A 20,084-nucleotide genomic window follows, 5' to 3' on the forward strand; every position below is an offset into this window, starting at 1 on the left:
CTTATTCATATGGCAGGCAATGCCTAGAATTCAATTTTTTATTTTTTTATTTTTATTTTTTAAAATCTTCCTGACAGAGCAGCTTCAAAGTGGCAGAGGTATAATTATGATCCTTGAGCAATCAGACAAAATAATCAATGCCTTTCTTTGGCTCTCAGAAAAAAATCCTCTTGATCTTAGAGGCAAGGAGAAAGGCATTACAATGTGCTATTTCTTTAATGTCTGTCATCATGTTTCATAACACTCCACAATCAACACAAATCCATTCCTCAGCACGTGGCCGGAATAACACCTGCTATTAAAGACACACACACACAATGTTCAACATTTTATTAAATGCCATTATAAACCGGGCAGTTTGGGTCCTGGATGCTGATTGGCTGAAACAGCATTCCATCGGAGCATATATCAGACATACCACAGGTATAACGCAAAACTACTTGTTAACTGGTTTATAACAGCAATAAAGAATCTCTGTGTTTGTGGTATATGGCCAATATACCACGGCAAAGGGCTGTTCTAACGCACGATGCATTGCGGAGTGCCTGGATACAGCCTTTTGCCATGGTATATTGGCAATATACTACAAACCCCTGAGGTGCCTTATTGCTATTATAAACTGGTTACCAATGTAATTAGAGCAGTAAAATTAAATGTTTTGTCCTTCCCGTAGTATACGGTCTGATATACCACCGCTGTCAGCCAATCAGCATTCAAGGCTCGAACCACCCAGGGCTGTATCCAGGCATTCCGCATTGCGTTGTGTCTAAGAACATCTCTTAGCCATGGTATATTGGCCATATACCACACCCACTTGTGCCTTATATATCACACCTCAGGCCGTATTGATTAATATACCAAAGGTACATCAGGCATACTGAATAAACTAGCACCGTGGACAAATTATTGAATTTCAGTGTGACCAATTTCTCCATAAGGCCTGAATGGGCCAAGGTTTTACCCAGAGCATGGTGCAGTAGCTCACTACTCAGTACCATTATAGTATCGGACTCAAAAGAGCAATACCATTTATAAATCAGGTTACAAACACAATACTTATTTGAAAAAAGGTTGCACATCCATTTTGTAGATTTTTTTTCCATCTTTGTATTTGTGTATAGGTTTCTTAATGTATACACTCCGGAGGGCATTGGTGTTGTGTGTGTGATGTTGGTTGAATGTCTGTTACACTGGAATTACCCTATAAATGCAGTACTTGGGGAAATCCTAGGCATTAATAACAATTATTGGCATTCTTTAGTTTCCACAGACACCTTAAGTGTTGGGTATTGACTGCTGTGCTGGAGAGAATGTTGCCTATTGATCTGACCAAGGCAGAAAAAGATGGTGTCTTCCTGTAAGGCTGGGATTAATCCTAGCAGGCTGCCAGTGAACAACAGCCACTGCTCGATCCCATTGGCTGACTAGGGCCTCTTTAGGACACAAACCTTCCCTGTGAACACACCTCCTCTAAACTTCGCCCTGCATGCTGGTGTGGATCATTACAATGTACAATGATGGGCATGGTTTATTACTGTAATTGGGGGGCACTATAGTTTGGATATCTTTAATATCTGCAAACAATAGTATTACATTTGGCTTTTGTTTCGCCTTCACCACTGCACTATGTATAGTATGCTGCCATGTCTCTCTCCCAGTGGACTGTGTGCTTACTAACAGCTCATCTACTATTGCTTAGGGCTCTTATTTTCTTCTAGTCAGAAAAAATACTTTCTACTGTCAAGCTCCGACATCCCCAGTTATTGAAAGCTGGTGGGCATGGAACTCAGAGTTGCTCTCAAAGCTGCAGCAATGCCTGGATTCACACAGCCGACTCATGATGAATAGAGTAGTGCTAGAACAAAGGGACACTTGTTATGGGTTTAGATGCCTTTACAAGACTTTTATTTGGCCACAAAGACTTCTCTGCCTACACAATTCATTAGGACTTACATGAACTCAAGGATGTATTGCTCTAGGTGACTGAAACCATGAAATCCCCCCCCAATACATGTTTAGTCCTTTGATCTAGACATCAATTAATCATTTGACAACCTCAGAAATAAGCAGGACTATTTCTCATACCTCAATAAAAGGCTGGACACTTTTTTCTAATTCTTTCTAGATTTCTATAAAAATGTAAATCAAAACCCTGAATGGATAGATACAAATATTTGTCAGATGGGTCGTTCCACGAAGAGTGCCTTTTGATATATTAATTTTAAAAGCCTGTTCTACTCAATGAAGTGCCCTTTAATATAGACGGCATGGAGAATTCAATTAATCTGATTTTTAATATGAATAAAGGCTTGCTAAATTCAGCATTTTGACATGTCCCTCTGCCAACCCTGTGTCACTTCTAGGAAGACTTCAACCCATGTAATCCAAACATTTCTCCATTGTACATCCCTAGTTATTTTAAGTCAGTTCTGAAGATTATATTTATTTCATTTGATTAGTGATTCATTCACATCTGTCCCTCATTTTAAGGTCAACCCTCTAGTTTTAATATGGTGAAACTATTCATTTAAAATGTATTTTTCAAAAGAAACATTGAACATCAAATAGTCAAATCATAGTGTAAAAACTTGTTGGGCCATTTTCTGTTTTGTGATAGAAAACTAACGGGTTTCAATTGCCACTCCCTGTTGCACACAAGCTTCCATTCCCCCTGTCACGAGAGGATTTATGGCTGATTTAAAACGAGATCGTCAACCCTGATACCGTCAACCCTGATACTTTATTTAGCACTTAATAGGCACTAACTATAGTCTTTTTTTATGTAACCTATTGGAATGGCAACATGTGTTTTTTATGAAGTTGAACATGTGCTCTTTAGGACAGAATGTCAACATTTTGTGAAATCACAAGTTACACTTCTAAAAAGGCACCGAACTGGTGGAAGGACCCAGATACTGTACAGGTAAGATTGTAATTGTCTACTTATTCACAACACAGAATCTGTGTTCAACAGAATCTGTTGTGAATAAGTAGACAATCATAATGTAGAACTGGGCTGAAGGAGTAATGGTAAGAGATTACAATATTATTATTATTACAATATTGTGCCACAAAGATTTTGAAAAAATATATACTGAAAATACCAAAGAAATTAAATTATTAAAGTTTAGTATTGTCATTAAATATAATACAATAATTTATTCATATCTATCAAGCTACAAAATCATAAATATTTGTGTGCTGTATTCTCTTGAGTCATAACTACCTGTATTTCCCTTCTCACTGGTTCATACTATCCCCCACCAGTGTCCCTCCCTGAGATGTGTAGGGTGTGGCTTGTCCCAGCTGAGAGAGCGGGTCTGCTCCAGCGGTGGTGGCCACATGGCAGGGGTCTGCGCTCCAGGGTCCTAAGGGCCACTCTTCTGGACACCTCAGCAGCAAACGTGGCCCCCCTCCCTGCCAGGCAGACACAGGCTGAGTCTGGGGCTAATGCAGATGCAGGTTGGCAGCCAGAGCTCCTCCTCCACAGGTTGTCTCTCTGGCCACTCAAGGCTCCTATCGCAGTCAGAGCAGATCTGAGACAGAGCAGAGGCAGACAGAAACAGATTAGTCAAATAAGATACCTTCAATAGTCAGCCTTAGAGCTCAGTGTTACTATTTCATATGTTGGCATCACCATGGACCTTAAGTTTGCATATTTGTCATCATTAATATTTTCCATATAATTACTGTTAATACATGACTCATGAGGTATCATTCACCTCCCACTGCAGAAATACTGCCAATCATTCGCCTACCTAGTACTATCCCACTGTGTCCTCTGTTGGTGAGTTGATGTCCATTTCAGTGTATTAACCTACCGGTACACTACTGAACAGGTCTCCTGCTGCTAGCTTGTATCTGCTCTGGTACTGGCTCTGTTCTCTAAACTGCTGAGTCTCTCTAGAACTCCCCTCTTGGTGTGGGGCAGGGAGGGTCTCCCCACTGTAGGGGAGGAGAGGGCTGATGGTGGTCAATGGGTCAGAGTGGAATGGATCTGCACTACCCACCTTAACCATGACCTGTATTGACTACAACTAGTTTAGCTCCACCTCGCTGCATATATCCACATCAAAACAGAGCCTCATTACCTGATGGACCAAATGTTGATGGCTCTGTTCGTCAACAGCCCTCTAACCAAATGCAAATTCAGTCTGCTTATTTTGGTAAACCTTCCCAACAGGGATGTCCCAATCCCTGTTAAGCTTCTTGTTGACCGCGTCTGCCAGCTTTGTGTACACAACTGGCTCCTCGGCTATTCCAGACGCATCGTTAATGTGGTGCCCTTTTGTGCCGTTTCAGTCCACCGGGACAAACAGGCTCACAGATGCAAAATTATTCCAACACAGATAATTAGACGAAGAAACAATCACAAGTATGAATAATAATCTGCATTGGGAACATTAGAACTTTTAAACATGGGAACAGGGGGGGATTCTGGGCACCAAGGGAAATGAGCTTATCAAATAAAGCTTGGAAAATGTGCAGTGAATGAAATAAGTCAATAATTTTAATGTGAGAGAGGAGCCCTGAGGAGAATAAATAAGCAATCGCCACATCATGCAGGGAGAACAAATTAGCATGGCGCACAATTAGGCAAGGTTACATTCTGCTGGAGCTGTGAGCACGGGGTGCGCTAATGAGCTCCCTATGTGTGTGTCTTGAGGGAGGAAGGAAGAGTAAGCAATCCAACCCCCTTTCCATCAAAATTCTGATAATGTACAGGCTCCTTTAAGAAAGACAGATAAGCTAGGTGGTAATTCAGGCGAGGGACAGGCTTGAAAGTGAGAGGGCTTGTAGAAGAGAGAGGTGGGCTATCAGACAATCTGGCATCTGGGCCAAGTAGACATGTAAGGCAGGCAGTCAGTCAGTCAGTCAGACAGACAGAGCAATAGGCAGGTGTGTCAGCCAGACAACAGGCTGTTCAGTAGGAGCCACGTCACAGGCTTTCAAAGGAAAGTCAAAGTTATTAACTATTCAATCACATGAAGGGGAGGTGAAGGTGTGAAAGGTTGCAGACCAAAGCACTTTCTCTCCCGCGCATTAAGAGCCTGGTCCAGCGCTCCGGTGCTCTGAGTGGAAGAGAAATAGATTGCCTCCCAGGAAAACGACTGCTCACACAGTCTCTTTTCACCTTTTTCTCCTGTAATAACAGCAATCTGCTGTGAAAATCTAATCCCAAGTACCATTTACGCTGCATCTAGATAACTTCTGCTTGGGAAAGCGTACGACATGAATATTTCATTCGTTGATATCCAAATAAACAGTACAAGCCATCAATCAGCCGGCCTTCTAACAGGAAGTGAACTGGAAAGGGACATTGATAATGAACACCTTGCGTAGAAGGAAATGCACATCTCACATCAGCTGCATGCCTTTATTTCTGCTACTGGCCATTAGGGCTGGGAATGGCCCGGCATCTCACAACACAATATTATTGTGATACTTAGGTGCCGATTACGATATATACTGCGATTCTATATGTGTTGTGATTCGGTATTTGTGATTTTATTGTGATTTGATGTTCCAATCATATTGCTCATCATATGTCTGCTGCAGTGACAAGAGTCATGAGAAAACGAGTTTTGATCATTCATGGAAATAAAAAGTGCTGAATTTGTTTTGGCTCCCACATTAAAAAGATGAAGGAAAAATACTGGTGTTTTGGTGCAGGTACAGTCAACTAGAATATCCTGATATGTAACTGTATCGATATGCATCCTAGTCATCCTGATCTACAACACACTGCAATGTACATAGCCCTTACAATCACCAGTGTACAAACACTTTAAATGTGCATAAAGTGACCCGTATGGCATATTCATGACAACCAATCAGGCATGAATACTGTCCTCCATTTAAGTAATAGCTATATTCTGGCCATTAAAGTCAGATATGTCTGCATCCCCCTCTCTCTCTCTCCTCTCCTCTCCTCTCCTCTCCTCTCCTCTCCTCTCCTCTCCTCTCCTCTCCTCTCCTCTCCTCTCCTCTCCTCTCCTCTCCTCTCCTCTCCTCTCCTCTCCTCTCCTCTCCTCGGCCTAATTCTCCCTCCTCAGTGGCGGATAAGAACGATCAGCAGTCCATCCATATGCACACATATCTATGGAGTGGATGTCAGGTCTCAGCTTGGCTCTAGCGCTGAAAGCCCTGGTAATGACACTTAATGAAAGCTGGGGAGCAGAGCCAGGCATGCGTAAGGAAGGAGAGGCCCAGTGTCCTCCCCCAGCACCCTCCTCCTCCACCCATCAGCCCTGCTCAGGCCCTCAGACACCATAAATAAACAAACTTGGTGCGTACACGAGAATGGACGACTGTTCCCTCTGCTCCTCTCATGCCATTCACTTATTTATCTATTTATTTGTATTTACTCTCTCTCTGGCTGCTTTTAGAGCTCCTCTGTGTTCTCCCAGCTCCCTACAGGCTTCCTGGATGTCCTGGAACATTAGTTGAGTGAAGTCGCAGCCATCCAGTGGGCCTTTATGGGCTGAGTTTGCATCTGCCCTCCATTGGTATCAGGCAAGGCACAACGCACGCACACACTTATTAGCGTACGGTACTCTCTCCAGAGCAATGTCCATCCTCAATGCCTCAGTGCTCCTCAACTACATATTGCAACTTTTTAAATGTTTTTTTAACACTCAGCCAACCAGTGAATTTTTTCCAAAGCATGCCAACTATTCTTTCAAAGCAGGTTTAAAGTTCTAAAGGGTCTTTTGGTACATTACCCACCTTGCATAAGACGTTTGAGAGAGATCAGTGTGGCGTGCTGTAAGTGACAGCATGAGGTTAGGGACATGATGAGTGTTGAGGTTCCGTTATCAGAGCAAACAAGGAATGATGGGATAGAATGGATCCCACTCACTACAAGCCTCTAATCAGCACAGTCAACACAGGGCTCTGATTGGGTTCACAACCAGTCTCTTTCTCTCTCCCTCCTATCTCACACTCACCAAAAGTAATCCCTCCAATCAGTCCTAACTTTACCGCATTTCAATTTAGAAGGAAATCAGACGGGAACGCATTACAGGGAAATGCCAGTGAGCACAGGACTGGCTTACTTTAAAGCGAGGAGGTATAGGCAGTGCAAAATGAGAAGGCTTCAACTGTCAAACAACCATATGGAACACAATTTCACCAATAAATCACCTTTTCTCAGCATCACATATAAAATGCAAGTTCAATTTTAAAAAGATATAGTCGGTACCATGGCAATGTGTGGGTGACGTCTGTCTGAGTGTCTGAAAACAGACACGAATGTCTGGCCCAGAGGAGAGGAGACCGTGTCCTTGGATGGCTCTGTCTGTCCGTCCGTCTGTTGGGATGATCGGCCATGATAGGAGGCCAGACTAGAGGTCATCTCTAAGCCCTCCTCCAGTCCTCAGTGTCAGAGCACCAGGCCTTTGATTACCACCGTCCATAGCCACCTCTAGGATTTCCTGCCTGACTGCACAAATGTATCTTCAGTGTTAACAAGCTGCAGTGGTCCTGTGGGGCAGGAAGGGCCGGTGGCGTCTAGGCCCAGGCGTGGGGAGACTGCAGTGGGGGTCACCCAGGGTGAGGAGGGGGAACTCGGGAACAGTGAAACTGTTCTACTCTGGGAGATGGAGAGAGTGGCTGAGACAAGCTGTGCTGCATTAGAGGGGGGTGGGGATTTGAAACACCAATCTGCAGGCTTCTCAGAGGCTCTCAGGCCACTGATTTCACAGCCGGGCGACACGGACCATTAGCCCCCAGAAACACAGATGCTAATCCCAGAACAACAGAAATCAACATGGCTGCCAATAGCTCTTATGAGTTATAGACGGGCTCCCGCTCTTAACCAATACTGTCTGAGATGTGTTGGTGATTGTTGCTATTGACCCATGTCTCAGCTCTACTCTAGAAACACACAGAGAGGAATTCACTCAGTCCGGGAAGTCACTGCTTTGTCACTGATGCTGTCTCTAGAGCCCCAACAAAGAAACTAGTGAAGAGTTAGAGGACATGTAGTCATTTGCCTCATATGGACCTGCTGCAGCTTGTTCCTGGAGAACTGGGAAGTTGCCAAGCCCACAGATCCAGTGTCTCAGGTCAGTGCCAGTAGTACTGTACTCACTTTATGTGGAGCAGCTGGACGGAAGGTCTGGTCAGGGCACTGCGCTGGCCACTCATACTGGCTTGAGAGGCCTGATACTCAATAGAAAGGAACAATGCTCTTCAATTGGTGTTGTTTTTTAAAGTATATCAGGGTTGTAAATGTGTGGAGGTCTAACAGTGTTATCCAGTGTGTGTAACTGTATATGGTACGTACCCTGAACCTCTCGGCTTCAATCCTGCTCTCTTCTAGCTCAGCCTTCAGCCTCTTCATCTCCCCCTGCAGACCCTTGCCTGTCGATAGGGTTAAGACAGGGTTAATGCTGCGTAGTGAATGTAGAGTAGAACGTGACTGGGCATCAGTGTGTGTGTGGAGTTAGGTATGTTCTTACTTCTGCTCCACCCACTGGTTGACGTTGGTTCCCACCAGCTCACTCTCCCTGTGTAGAAGAGAACTGTCTGAACGAGCATTACCCAGAGACTGGCGCAACACGAGATGGGGGGAAAGAAAGAAAGAAAGAAAGAAAGAGAGAGAGAGAGAGAGAGTAACTAGAGTCTACAACTCTAACAGTGTCTATCTGACATATCTGGAGGTTTTAAGGGTTCACTACCTCATTAGCTGCTGTGCTGTACTTGTGCTCCATGGAATCGTGCTGTGAGTGTAAGGCCTCCACCTGAACAGAGACACATGAACAAACCCCTGCTGCACATCCTAATGGCTATACAGCTCATTTTTCATTGAGAGGTGATTACTAACTATGCTGTTTGGCCTTTCTGTGCCAGTGCAAAGTGTGAGGATATGTGTCATAACTAGAGCCAAGAGGTTTTCATGAGCACATCAATTGATCAGGAAAACTTTGGGCCTAGTTACACAGTTAGGCAGTAAGGCTTCCGGCTATTATAAGGGCCCAGAGTTTTTCCTGATCAGGTCACATGGTCAGCAAAACCTCCTATCCTTAGTCATAAACCCTACCAGAATGTCCCCAGAACCCATTGTGTAAGTGTGTGTCTGACCTGGGGCACCTTGGCATGGTAGTTCTCCCTGAGAGAAGCCATCTCCACCTTAATCAGCACCACCTCCTTCTCCAGGGCTACCAGCTTCTCCTGGCCCCAGCACTGAGACCTCCCCAGCTGGGCACTCAGCTCTGCCAGCCTGCCCTCACAGGACCGAGTCTAGGTGGGAGAGGGATGATACCTGTCATTGGCATTTCCTAATATCATTTTTGTTCTCATTTCTGAAAACTGATGAACCTTTTTAAATGAATGGTGAACAATGAGTCACAGCAACATGCAATGTATATTCATGAGGGTTTCCTATAACCCTCCCCAGGTAGGAAACTGGGAAACGATAGTTCATTAGTTAATTACATTGTAGTGAACTCCTCCATAAACATCTCCTTCTAGTAACATTGTCCTGTCAGAGTCACATTCATCTGACTCTAAATCACTCTTAACAATGCTTGCGTATGCTAACATGCATGTACATGTTGAGCCACTACATCAAAGAACTGGTCACCATAAAATACACGTTTTTCTTTATAGGAACAATGTGAAGGACAGCAGTAACCAGTCCTCTCTAGCCACATCCCCCGCCCTATCCTCTGCCTGCTTGGCTGGGACACACGGAGGCTGTGCAGTGTTCACATCCCCTGCCCTATCCTCTGTCTGCTTGGCTGGGACACACGGAGGCTGTGCAGTGTTCACATCCCCACTACAATGACCTTTCCACAAGCCCAGGGAGCACGCAATGCAGAGGAGAGGCAATACATGTAATGAAAGAAGCAAAGGCAATTAAAGTGGGGAGTGGGGGTGAGCCTGACTGGAGGCTCCAAACTGCAGTACTGCAGCTCTGTATTCCCCCTAACCCCTGTGTGACAGTATCGCAACCCCAGTCTGGTCATCCTCTTGCTGCGTTCACCTGCTAATCCGTGCAAAAGGACAGCCGTGCACACACACACACACGTACAGTATCTAGATACACATCAAGCACATAGACACCACAAACAGGTTACATGCTGTACAAACACACTAATGTTAACACATTCACACACACTCACATTTAGGTGTGTGAAATGAGTTGCTCTCCCCCAGCCCTCCCCAGAACCCAGCCATACCACACAGCCAGAGACAATCATTATACCCTTCCTCTGATCCCACCGAGCAACCAGCAATTATTTCTAAAAGTGGAAAGTAAAAACTGACAAACACACACACACACACAGCTGCACATAATCATTTTTTTTTGTGGGATGGGTTGTGCGGGGAGGGTGCAACTCACACTTCATTTTCTCTGGCGGAGTTTGCTGACCGCAAAATGACAAGGATGCTCTTCCTAAACCAATTAAGAGGGCAGAGCGCCGCTGTTACCATGCAACATTGACAGCACTTAAGGAGGATGACGTGAGACCACAGCGATGAGCCACAGAGATGTGCCCTCGGCTAAACACACATACAAACACATTGTAGAGGTTTGGCACTGCAGAGCAAGCACACACAGCTCTTATGTGCCTGTGTACACAAACAAAGTGCTTCGGATTTGTCACAATACAAACACAATGCTTAGACTATTTGAACCATAAAGCCTCAGACATTTTCACTTGAAAACCTGTTACTACATTTCTGTACTGTATGAGTATCTCAGTTAAACTGACTTATGTGAGGTAGTTCCTCTAAGCAAAACTGTGTGTTTAAATGTTTGTGTCTTTGCAAACTATTTCTGTATGTACAGTTGAAGTCAGAGGTTTACATACACTTAGGTTGGAGTCACTCCACAAATTTCTTGTAAACAAACTATAGTTTTGGCAAGTCGGTTAGGACATCTACTTTGTGCATGACACAAGTAATTTTTCCAACAATTGTTTACAGACAGATTGTTTCAATAACAATTCACTGGATCACAATTCCAGTGGGTCAGAAGTTTACATACACGAAGTTGACTGTGCCTTTCAACAGCTTGGAAAATTCCAGAAAATCATGACATGGCTTTAGAGGCTTCTGATAGGCTTATTGACATCATTTGAGTCAATTGGAGGTGTACCTGTGGATGTATTTCAAGGCCTACCTTCAAACTCAGTGCCTCTTTGCTTGACATCATGGGAAAATCAAAAGAAATCAGCCAAGACCTCAGATTTTTTTTTGTAGACCTCCACAAGTCTGGTTCATCCTTGGGAGCAATTTCCAAACGCCAGAAGGTACCACGTTCATCTGTACAAACAATAGTACGCAAGTATAAACACCATGGGACCACTCAGCTGTCATACAAATCAATAGTACGCGTTCTGTCTCATGGAGATGAACGTACTTTGGTGCGAAAAGTGCAAATCAATCCCAGAACAACAGCAAAGGACCTTGTAAAGATGCTGGAGAAAACAGGTACAACAGTATCTATATCCACAGTAAAACGAGTCCTATATCGACATAAACTGAAAGGCCGCTCAGCAAGGAAGAAAAGAAGGAAGAAAACTGCTCCAAAACCGCCATAAAAAAAACAGACTACGTTCTGCAACTGCACATGGGGACAAAGATCGTACTTTTGGAGAAATGTCCTCTGGTCTGATGAAACAAAAATAGAACTGTTTGGCCATAATGACCATCATTATGTTTGGAGGAAAAAAGGAGAGGCTTGCAAGCCGAAGAACACCATCCCAACCGTGAAGCACGGGGGTGGCAGCATCATGTTGTGGGGGTGCTTTGCTGCAGGAGGGACTGGTACACTTCACAAAATAGATGGCATCTTGAGGAAGGAAAATTATGTGGGTATACTGAAGCAACAGCTAAAGACATCAAGTCAAGAAGTTAAAGCTTGGGTCTTCCAAATGACCCCAAGCATACTTCCAAAGTTGTGGCAAAATGGCTTAAGGACAACAAAGTCAAGGTATTGGAGGGGCCATCACAAAGCCCTGACCTCAATCTTACAGAACATTCGTGGGCAGAACAGAAAAAGTGTGTGCGAGCAAGGAGGTCTACAAACCTGACTCAGTTACACCAATTCTGTCAGGAGGAATGGGCAAAAATTCACCCAACTTATTGTGGGAAGCTTGTGGAAGGCTACCCGAAACGTTTGACCCAAGTTAAACAATTTAAAGGCAATGCTACCAAATACTAATTCCCACTGGGAATGTGATGAAAGAAATCAAAGCTGAAATACGTAATTCTCTCTACTATTATTCTGACATCTCACATTCTTAAAATAAAGTGGTGATCCTAACTAACCTAAGACTGGGAATTTTTACTTGGATTAAATGTCAGGAATTGTGAAAAACTGAGTTTAAATGTATTTGGCTAAGGTGTATGTAAACTTCTGACTTCAACTGTGTGTGTGTGTGTGTGTGTGTTGTACATGCAGAATCTATGGGGGTCTGAGAGAGAGGTCTCATTATCCAATCAGCTTTAGGAATATAGCCCCGCACACACAGAAAGGGCACTGCTACAAGTCACACCTCTTTTCTCTACAACAGAACCTGCTCTCTCCTGTAGTGGTCAATTAGTGTACAGCGTGACTTGTGGAGGTTAAGTCTCTACTTCAGAGGGGCTGTGTGCTCCACACTAATGACCAGGCATAGTGTTAATTTCCAGCCCTGGGTATATATTACACTAGATAACCCCCTTTCCTATTATACAACACATAAGGTTGAAAGATTGAGCCATCACACTTCTAATCATGTGATGGTGTAGTGGTTGGCTACAGGCTGTAACAGTCTAGGATTTAATGTGAGGCTATCTGGTCCATGACCTAATGGTTGGCAGTTGGCAGTGTCAGATCTAGAACCAGATCAGTGGTTATTGGATATTGACAATGAAATGAATGGTTAATGGTTAATTGCCATGAGGATGAATGGAAATGTTGATGTGTAGATCCTTCTCTCTCACCTCATCCAGTGTCTGCTGGCAGTGCGTAGTCTGTGGAGCTCTGCAGCCAGCTGCCTGGTCCTCTCCTCCTGGCCCCCTCTCTCCTCTGACAGCTGGGAGCTCCTCTGCTGCAGGCGGGACAGCTCACTACGTAGACCTGCAGCCTCACCACTCTGCTCAGCCAGCTGAACAGTACCACCGCACGCACAGCCGCACACCACAAAACAAACATCCACACAAAATATACATTGTTAGTCCCACTACACATTATTTCCTCCACAGTCATTAACCTAAAACAAGTTGAGAGTTAATGTCATCGTTTTAACGTCAGTATTTTCAATACATGCCTGACAGAGTACCTGTGTGTAAGCAGGGCACGCACCAGCTCCATGAAGCCTGGGTGGAGGCCAGCTCCAGTCTCAGATCTCTGAGGCTGTGTTGTGCTGCTGCTGTGTCCCTGGTCCCGTGCCTGCTGCTGGCCTGGGCCTCCTCTACACACTCCCTCAGCCTGCACACCGTCTCCTGAAAGACGCTCATCTGGAGAGAACACACACATGGAACATGGGCCCCAAACTGCACACAAAATACACTCAAAATATGGACAGTATGTGATTGTGACCTCTTGGCTGTGTCTCTGGCCCTCCCTGCTCTCCAGCTCCCTCCTTCACTGCTGCAGCTGAGCCTGGCAGGCTGTCTGTTCCTCCCGCAGCCTCTGGGTGGTGCTCTGCAGCTCTACCACACGCTCCTACAGGCACCCCACAGTCCTCTCCCGCTCCCTCAGCTGTAGGACAGACAGCAGACACACCCCTATCAGAGCTCCCATCAGGTGTGTGTGCCACTGTGTGTATATCAGGCTCAAAGATAGATGGGACTAAATCTGACAATCGCAGCGCCATTTTAGCTCTCTGTTCCAGGATTAAGTCACATGGATGGGCAGATAGATGAGAGATCTGCACTTATATGCATGACAGATTTTAAATTGGGATTAAGGAGATTAATTTCAGGCTGTAATTGAGTGGGAAACTTTTTGATCAGATTGATTTAACTTTCTAAAGATATGAATTATGTGCTTCAATTTAATTTCCTAGCAGCTGAACAGTTGGTAAATTGCCGTGCTTCAGGCTTGTATCCCTTTGGCTGGTGGAAAACTATTATTTCACAAAATTCATGACGTGTGCAGATCTGACTCGTTTCTCTTGCTTCCTTTGGGGTTAAAAAATAATTACTATTTTTGAAACACAAATTCAGAGACGGAAACTAATTCAATTTGCGAGCATGGCTGGAGGTGGAATCTGAGTGGATTGTAGATGAGTGTAGCCAGGCTTCAGTCAGACACTATGTGAGGAGAAGACGCTCTCCTGATGAATGGAAAAACAACATGTAAAGCCAAAAAATGCCTCTTGAAACTTTTAACTGTCAGCAAGCACAGGTTAAATTCATGACGTTCACTGACACTAAATTATTTGTGTTGGAATATTGCCTTTAGTCATAAATCAACAGACAAACACCACAGTATAATTAACATTTGTTGGTTGTGTGAGTGTGACATGCATTTGCAATATGTGTGAATTTATTGACCACATATTTGTAGTTGAGCGCGAGCTTTTGGATACATTAGTATGTGTGTGAAAGCACCTGGTTGAGTGCTGAGTTGTTGACTGCACATGTCTAGTTGAGTGCTAGTTTTATATACATTATAAACTGGTTGGTTCAAGCCTGAATGGAGATTGTCTGACAGCAGTGGTATATCAGACCGTATACCACGGGTATAGCAAAACATTTAATTACATTGGTAACCAGTTTATAATAGCAATGAGACACCTCTGGGGTTTGTGGTTTATGGCCAATATACCACGGCTAAGGGCTGTATCCAGGCATTCTGCTTTGCGACGTGCATAAGAACAGCCCTTAGCCGTGGTATATTGGCCATATTCCACAAACCCCCGAGGTGCCTTATTGATTAATTATAGTGTTTGACTCTACCTGGCTGTGAGCTGCTTCCATGCTGGTTCTGAGCTATTTTTTCTCTGACTCCAGTCGACCCTCTCTCTCCCTGCCCCCTCTCCTGCAGCTACTGCTGACTGGCCTGCTACTGGGACTGCTATGCCCGCAGTGCCTGGCTGGCATCAGCCTGCTCCTGCAGCTGGAACACAGAGAGACAACCACAGTCAACCAACCGACCACACGTTTACAGGCAATATTCTGAGGTTAGGCTACATTTACATTTTAGTAATTCAGCACAGGGGTTCCCAAACGTTTTCACTTGGGGGCCCCCCTTCCAGCATTGGGGAACATCCCGCTCCCCCCCCTGCGCACGCGCAACGTCTATTTCTATGGGCACAAGCACTGTTCATGACAAACGATTCACACCCCTCTTGTTGGTGGAGAGAACTTTGCAGGTGTAAAGTATCATGACACAAGGCGAGACCCAGATGCAGAAACAGGAGGCAGATGGTTGGAGTTTAAGATGTTTAATAAATCCAAAGGGTTTAGGCAAGAGAATGGTCGTGGACAGGCAAAACCAGTTCAGAGTTCAGGAGGTACCGAAGGGCAGCCAAGCTCGAGGTCAGGGCAGGCAGAATAGTCAAGCAGGCAGGCATGGAGTCCAGAAAACAAGCAAGGGTCAGAACCGGGATGACTAGCAAAAGGTGAAAAAGGCCAAGCAGGAAACTGGGAAAACCGCTGGTAGGCTTGGATATACAAGACAAACTGGCACAGAGAGACAAGAAACAACAGGGATAAAAACACTGGCCCAGAGAGACAGGAAACACAGGGATAAATACACTGGGGAAAACAAGCGACACCTGGAGGGGGTGGAGACAATAACGAGGACAGGTGAAACAGATCAGGGTGTGACAAAGCTTATTTCATTAAATTCTACACATTTTGTAATGGGGTGTAAATTTTGCATTTTGCAGTTTCAAAGCAATATTTTCTTGCAATTCTAAAAATAAAAAATAAAATAAAAATTACAGCAATACATTTCGGCAAAAAAATAAATAAAAATAAATGTTAGCTGACATGGGCTAGTTGATCTGGACATTTCTGACAAGTTATAAATAGCTCTAAGTTTCTTCAGACACATTGGTGCAGCTAGCTTCCGGGTTAAGCAGGCGGGTGTTAGGAAGCGCGGTTTGCCGGGTCATGTTTCGGAAGACGCATGACTCGACCTTCACCTCCCGAGCCCGTTGGAGAGTTGCAGCGATGAGACAAGATAAAAATTGGGGAGAAAAAGGGGGTAAATTTTTTAAATTCAAAATAATTTGTATAAAATTATTAAAATGGAAAACAAAACAATTCTCAATAAAGAAGTTATCAGCAAAGTCACTGCTAGTAGGAAAAGTCAAGTGCAAGGCTACTGGGTCATTAGCTATCCCAAATCAATATATTGATCTAGTGTGATGCAACACCCTCTTTTCACGCCACTTCGATACAAAGTGATTTTTATGGCAGGTTAGGAGAGCATTTTCCTAACCTTAACCTCAGTCTCCTAACCTGATACGACTAATTCACTTTGGTATCGAAGTGGCGTTAAAAGACTGTTCCTCTTGTGCAGTGGTTCCCAAACTTTTTATAGTCCCGTACCCCTTCAAACATTCAACCTCCTTCTGAGTACCCCCTCTAGCACCACTCTCAAATGTTGTTTTTTGCCATCATTTTAAGCCTGCCACACATGCACACTATACAATATATTTCTTAAACATAAGAATGAGTGTGAGTTTGTCACAACCCGATTTGTGGGAAGTGACAAAGAGCTCTTATAGGACCAGGGCACAAATAATAATACAATAACAATCAATAATTTAGCTCTTTATTTAACCATCTTACATATAAAACCTTATTTGTTCAATGAAAATTGTGAATAACTCACAACAGGTTAATGAGAAGGGTGTGCTTGAAAGGATGCACATACTGTAACTCTGCAATGTTGTATTGGAGAGAGTCTCACTCTTAAATCATTTTCCACACAGTCTGTGCCTGTATTTAGTTTTCATGCTAGTGAGGGCTCTCTCACATAGGTACGTGGTTGCAAAGGGCATCAGTGTCTTAACAGTGCGATTTTCCAAGGCAGGATACTCTGAGCGCAGCCCAATCCAGAAATCTGGCAGTGGCTTCTGATTAAATAAAAATTTCACAGAACTGCTTGTTGCAATTTCGATGAGGCTCTCTTGTTCAGATATCGGTAAGTGGACTGGAGGCAGGGCATGGAAGGGATAACGAATCCAGTTGTTTGTGTCACCCGTTTTCAGAAAGTACCTGCGTAATTGCGCACCCAACTCACTCAGGTGCTTCGCTATATCACATTTGACATTGTCAGTAAGCTTGAGTTCATTTCCACACAAAAAAACTCATACAATGATAGAAAGACCTGTGTGTTGTCCTTGTCATGCAGACAGAGAAGAGCTCCAACTTCTTAATCATAGCCTCAATTTTGTCCCGCACATTGAATATAGTTTTTTAATAAATTTTTTATTTCACCTTTATTTAACCAGGTAAACTAGTTGAGAACAAGTTCTCATTTGCAACTGCGACCTGGCCGGGATAAAGCAAAGCAGTGTGACACAGACAACAACACAGAGTTACACATGGAGTAAACAATAAACAAGCCAATAACACAATAAACAAGTCAATGACACAGTAGAAAAAATAAAGTCTATATTTATTTATTTGATTTTATTTGACCTTTATTTAACCAGGTAGGCAAGGTGAGAACACCTTTATTTAACCAGGTAGGCAAGGTGAGAACACCTTTATTTAACCAGGTAGGCAAGGTGAGAACACCTTTATTTAACCAGGTAGGCAAGGTGAGAACACCTTTATTTAACCAGGTAGGCAAGGTGAGAACACCTTTATTTAACCAGGTAGGCAAGGTGAGAACACCTTTATTTAACCAGGTAGGCAAGGTGAGAACACCTTTATTTAACCAGGTAGGCAAGGTGAGAACACCTTTATTTAACCAGGTAGGCAAGTTGAGAACAAGTTCTCATTTACAATTGCAACCTGGCCAAGATAAAGCAAAGCAGTTCGACAGATACAACGACACAGAGTTACACATGGAGTAAAACAAACATACAGTCAATAACACAGTATAAACAAGTCTATATACAATGTGAGCAAATGAGGTGAGAAGGGAGGTAAAGGCAAAAAAGGCCATGGTGGCAAAGTAAATACAATATAGCAAGTAAAACACTGGAATGGTAGTTTTGCAATGGAAGAATGTGCAAAGTAGAAATAAAAATAATGGGGTGTAAAGGAGCAAAATAAATAAATAAATAAAAATTAAATACAGTTGGGAAAGAGGTAGTTGTTTGGGCTAAATTATAGGTGGGCTATGTACAGGTGCAGTAATCTGTGAGCTGCTCTGACAGTTGGTGCTTAAAGCTAGTGAGGGAGATATACAGTGTGTGCAAAGGGCATGAGGAGGTAGGCAATAAATAGGCCATAGTAGCGAATAATTACAATTTAGCAGATTAACACTGGAGTGATAAATGAGTAGATGATGATGTGATAGTTGCGGAGAGTCCCTGTAATCCTAGATTCAGATCATTCAGGCAAGAAAAAACATCACCCTGATAGGTCAGTCGTCTGAGAAGCTCGTCATCAAGCAAGCGGTCAGAGAAGTGAAAATGATGGTCAATAAAGAAAACTTTAAGCTTGTCTCTCAGTTCAAAAAAACTTGTCAATACTTGATAACCAGCACACTTCTGTATGTTGTAAAAGTGTTACATGGTCGCTGCCCATATCATTGCACAGAGCAGAAAATACACGAGAGTTCAGGGGCCTTGCTTTAATAAAGTTAACCATTTTCACTGTAGTGTCCAAAACGTCTTTCAAGCTGTCAGGCATTCCCTTGGCAGCAAGAGCCTCTCGGTGGATGCTGCAGTGTACCCAAGTGGCGTCGTTACCACTCCACCATGTCTCCCTGTCATTGTTTTTGCTCCATCAGTACAGAGACCAACATGAGCAGCAGCTATGTTTGGCTACATACAGACCGTTAGTGAAATTCCCACGAGAGAGTAACAGTTAATGTGATTGGTTGTTAATTATTTGACTAGGCTACCTGTATTTTACATTGTGTTGTTATTTCGCTGAACACCTAGATGGTTTAATTGTATTTTTGGCGAGAAAAAAACCTCACCCAAATGTATAGCCCCGTTGTAAAATAAAAATGAACTGTTTTTTTGGGGGGGGTGTACCCCCGACGGGGAACTTGTTGGTTGGTTTGTTGTATGTGTTAATGTTAGGTCTTACCTGTTGCTGTAGAGTCCTGAGTGTGTCCTTGGTGTTGGTCAGCTCTGCCTCCAGCTGCTGAGCCCTCTGCTGGTGTGTGTTGGCCTCCTGCTGAGCACTGAGCTGGGCCTGCCTGCTCTCCCCTGCCTCCTTCTTCAGACTCTCCACCTGGGTCCTGAAGCATGCACACGGCCACAGACACACCCTCAGTCAGGGGCTCCCAGTCTTTAAACGACCACTACTTTCAAACTGGCATGTTTGATACCTCTCTCTGCCAACGCTACCCCCCACATGCTGTAAACTTTGTTTTCACTCTCGTCTACATTTTCAAAATCAAAGGGAATTTCATTTATCTTGTGATGTAATGTGAAAAATGTGCTCATTTGAGAGTAATGCGTGTGTGTTTGTGTCTGCCAGATTTAATCTGAGCAGGCAAGCCTGAACATTTAATGAGAGGCCGTTGCACTAATTCTGGCTGTGCGGTGCTTTGCGGTGTGGCATGGTGTAGTGGGGTGAGCGTTGGGCTGATGGGGCGCTGGGGCGTGAGTGATGGGATCAGAGTTGTGTGTGTGAGAGGTGGCCATGGCCTGTTTACCGTCAGGTGAAGCAGCTAATCAAATCCCAGTTTGCGCCCTCTCTCCCTGAGACATTAACTCAGACCACAGTAAAGCGTCAAAGCCCTCGCCTGCCCAGGGAGGGACATACCCCGAGTTAGGGAGGGGGACAAGGGACACACCAGCAAAGTGTGAAGGAGAAACTTATACTGTACGTAGAGCAGAGTGTGAAGGAGAAACTTATACTGTACGTAGAGCAGTGCGAGAAGGAGAAACTTATACTGTACATAGAGCAGAGTGTGAAGGAGAAACTTATACTGTACGTAGAGCAGAGCGTGAAGGAGAAACTTATACTGTACATAGAGCAGAGTGAAGGAG

General features: G+C 43.9%; 1 protein-coding gene across 7 annotated transcripts; it reads right to left on the reverse strand.

Moving 5' to 3' along the window:
- Nucleotides 1-1,888: 1,888 nt before the first annotated feature.
- On the reverse strand, nt 1,889-19,312 carry LOC112249168. Of its 7 annotated transcripts, none has more exons than XR_002953319.2 (11): nt 19,174-19,312; nt 14,905-15,064; nt 13,541-13,702; nt 13,281-13,458; nt 12,943-13,106; nt 9,097-9,246; nt 8,685-8,747; nt 8,466-8,513; nt 8,291-8,367; nt 8,096-8,166; nt 1,889-3,536 (listed from the first exon to the last, which is right to left on the reverse strand). XR_002953319.2 is itself a non-coding variant. In XM_024418873.2 (11 exons), exons 6-11 carry the CDS (start codon nt 9,102-9,104, stop codon nt 3,254-3,256), a joined length of 606 nt encoding a protein of 201 aa, XP_024274641.1. In that variant the 5' UTR covers nt 9,105-9,246; nt 12,943-13,106; nt 13,304-13,458; nt 13,541-13,702; nt 14,905-15,064; nt 19,174-19,312; the 3' UTR covers nt 1,889-3,253. The 7 variants fall into 7 exon arrangements, 3 of the variants coding, with proteins under 3 accessions (XP_024274641.1, XP_024274642.1, XP_024274640.1); XR_006083277.1 differs by having other exon boundaries at nt 8,466-8,554; XR_002953318.2 differs by having other exon boundaries at nt 9,088-9,246.
- Nucleotides 19,313-20,084: the final 772 nt, after the last annotated feature.

Source organism: Oncorhynchus tshawytscha, linkage group LG04, assembly GCF_018296145.1.
Source record: "Oncorhynchus tshawytscha isolate Ot180627B linkage group LG04, Otsh_v2.0, whole genome shotgun sequence".
Classification (NCBI taxonomy): domain Eukaryota; kingdom Metazoa; phylum Chordata; class Actinopteri; order Salmoniformes; family Salmonidae; genus Oncorhynchus; species Oncorhynchus tshawytscha.

What these genes read in the sequence shown, in the direction of transcription:
- LOC112249168 (XM_024418873.2), bottom strand. An exon ending in AACCAGTGGGTGGAGCAGAA is followed by an intron (nt 8,368 to 8,465) that starts GTAAGAACATAC and finishes CCCTATCGACAG; the next exon opens with GCAAGGGTCTGCAGGGGGAG. An exon ending in TTGAAGCCGAGAGGTTCAGG is followed by an intron (nt 8,173 to 8,290) that starts GTACGTACCATA and finishes CTTTCTATTGAG; the next exon opens with TATCAGGCCTCTCAAGCCAG.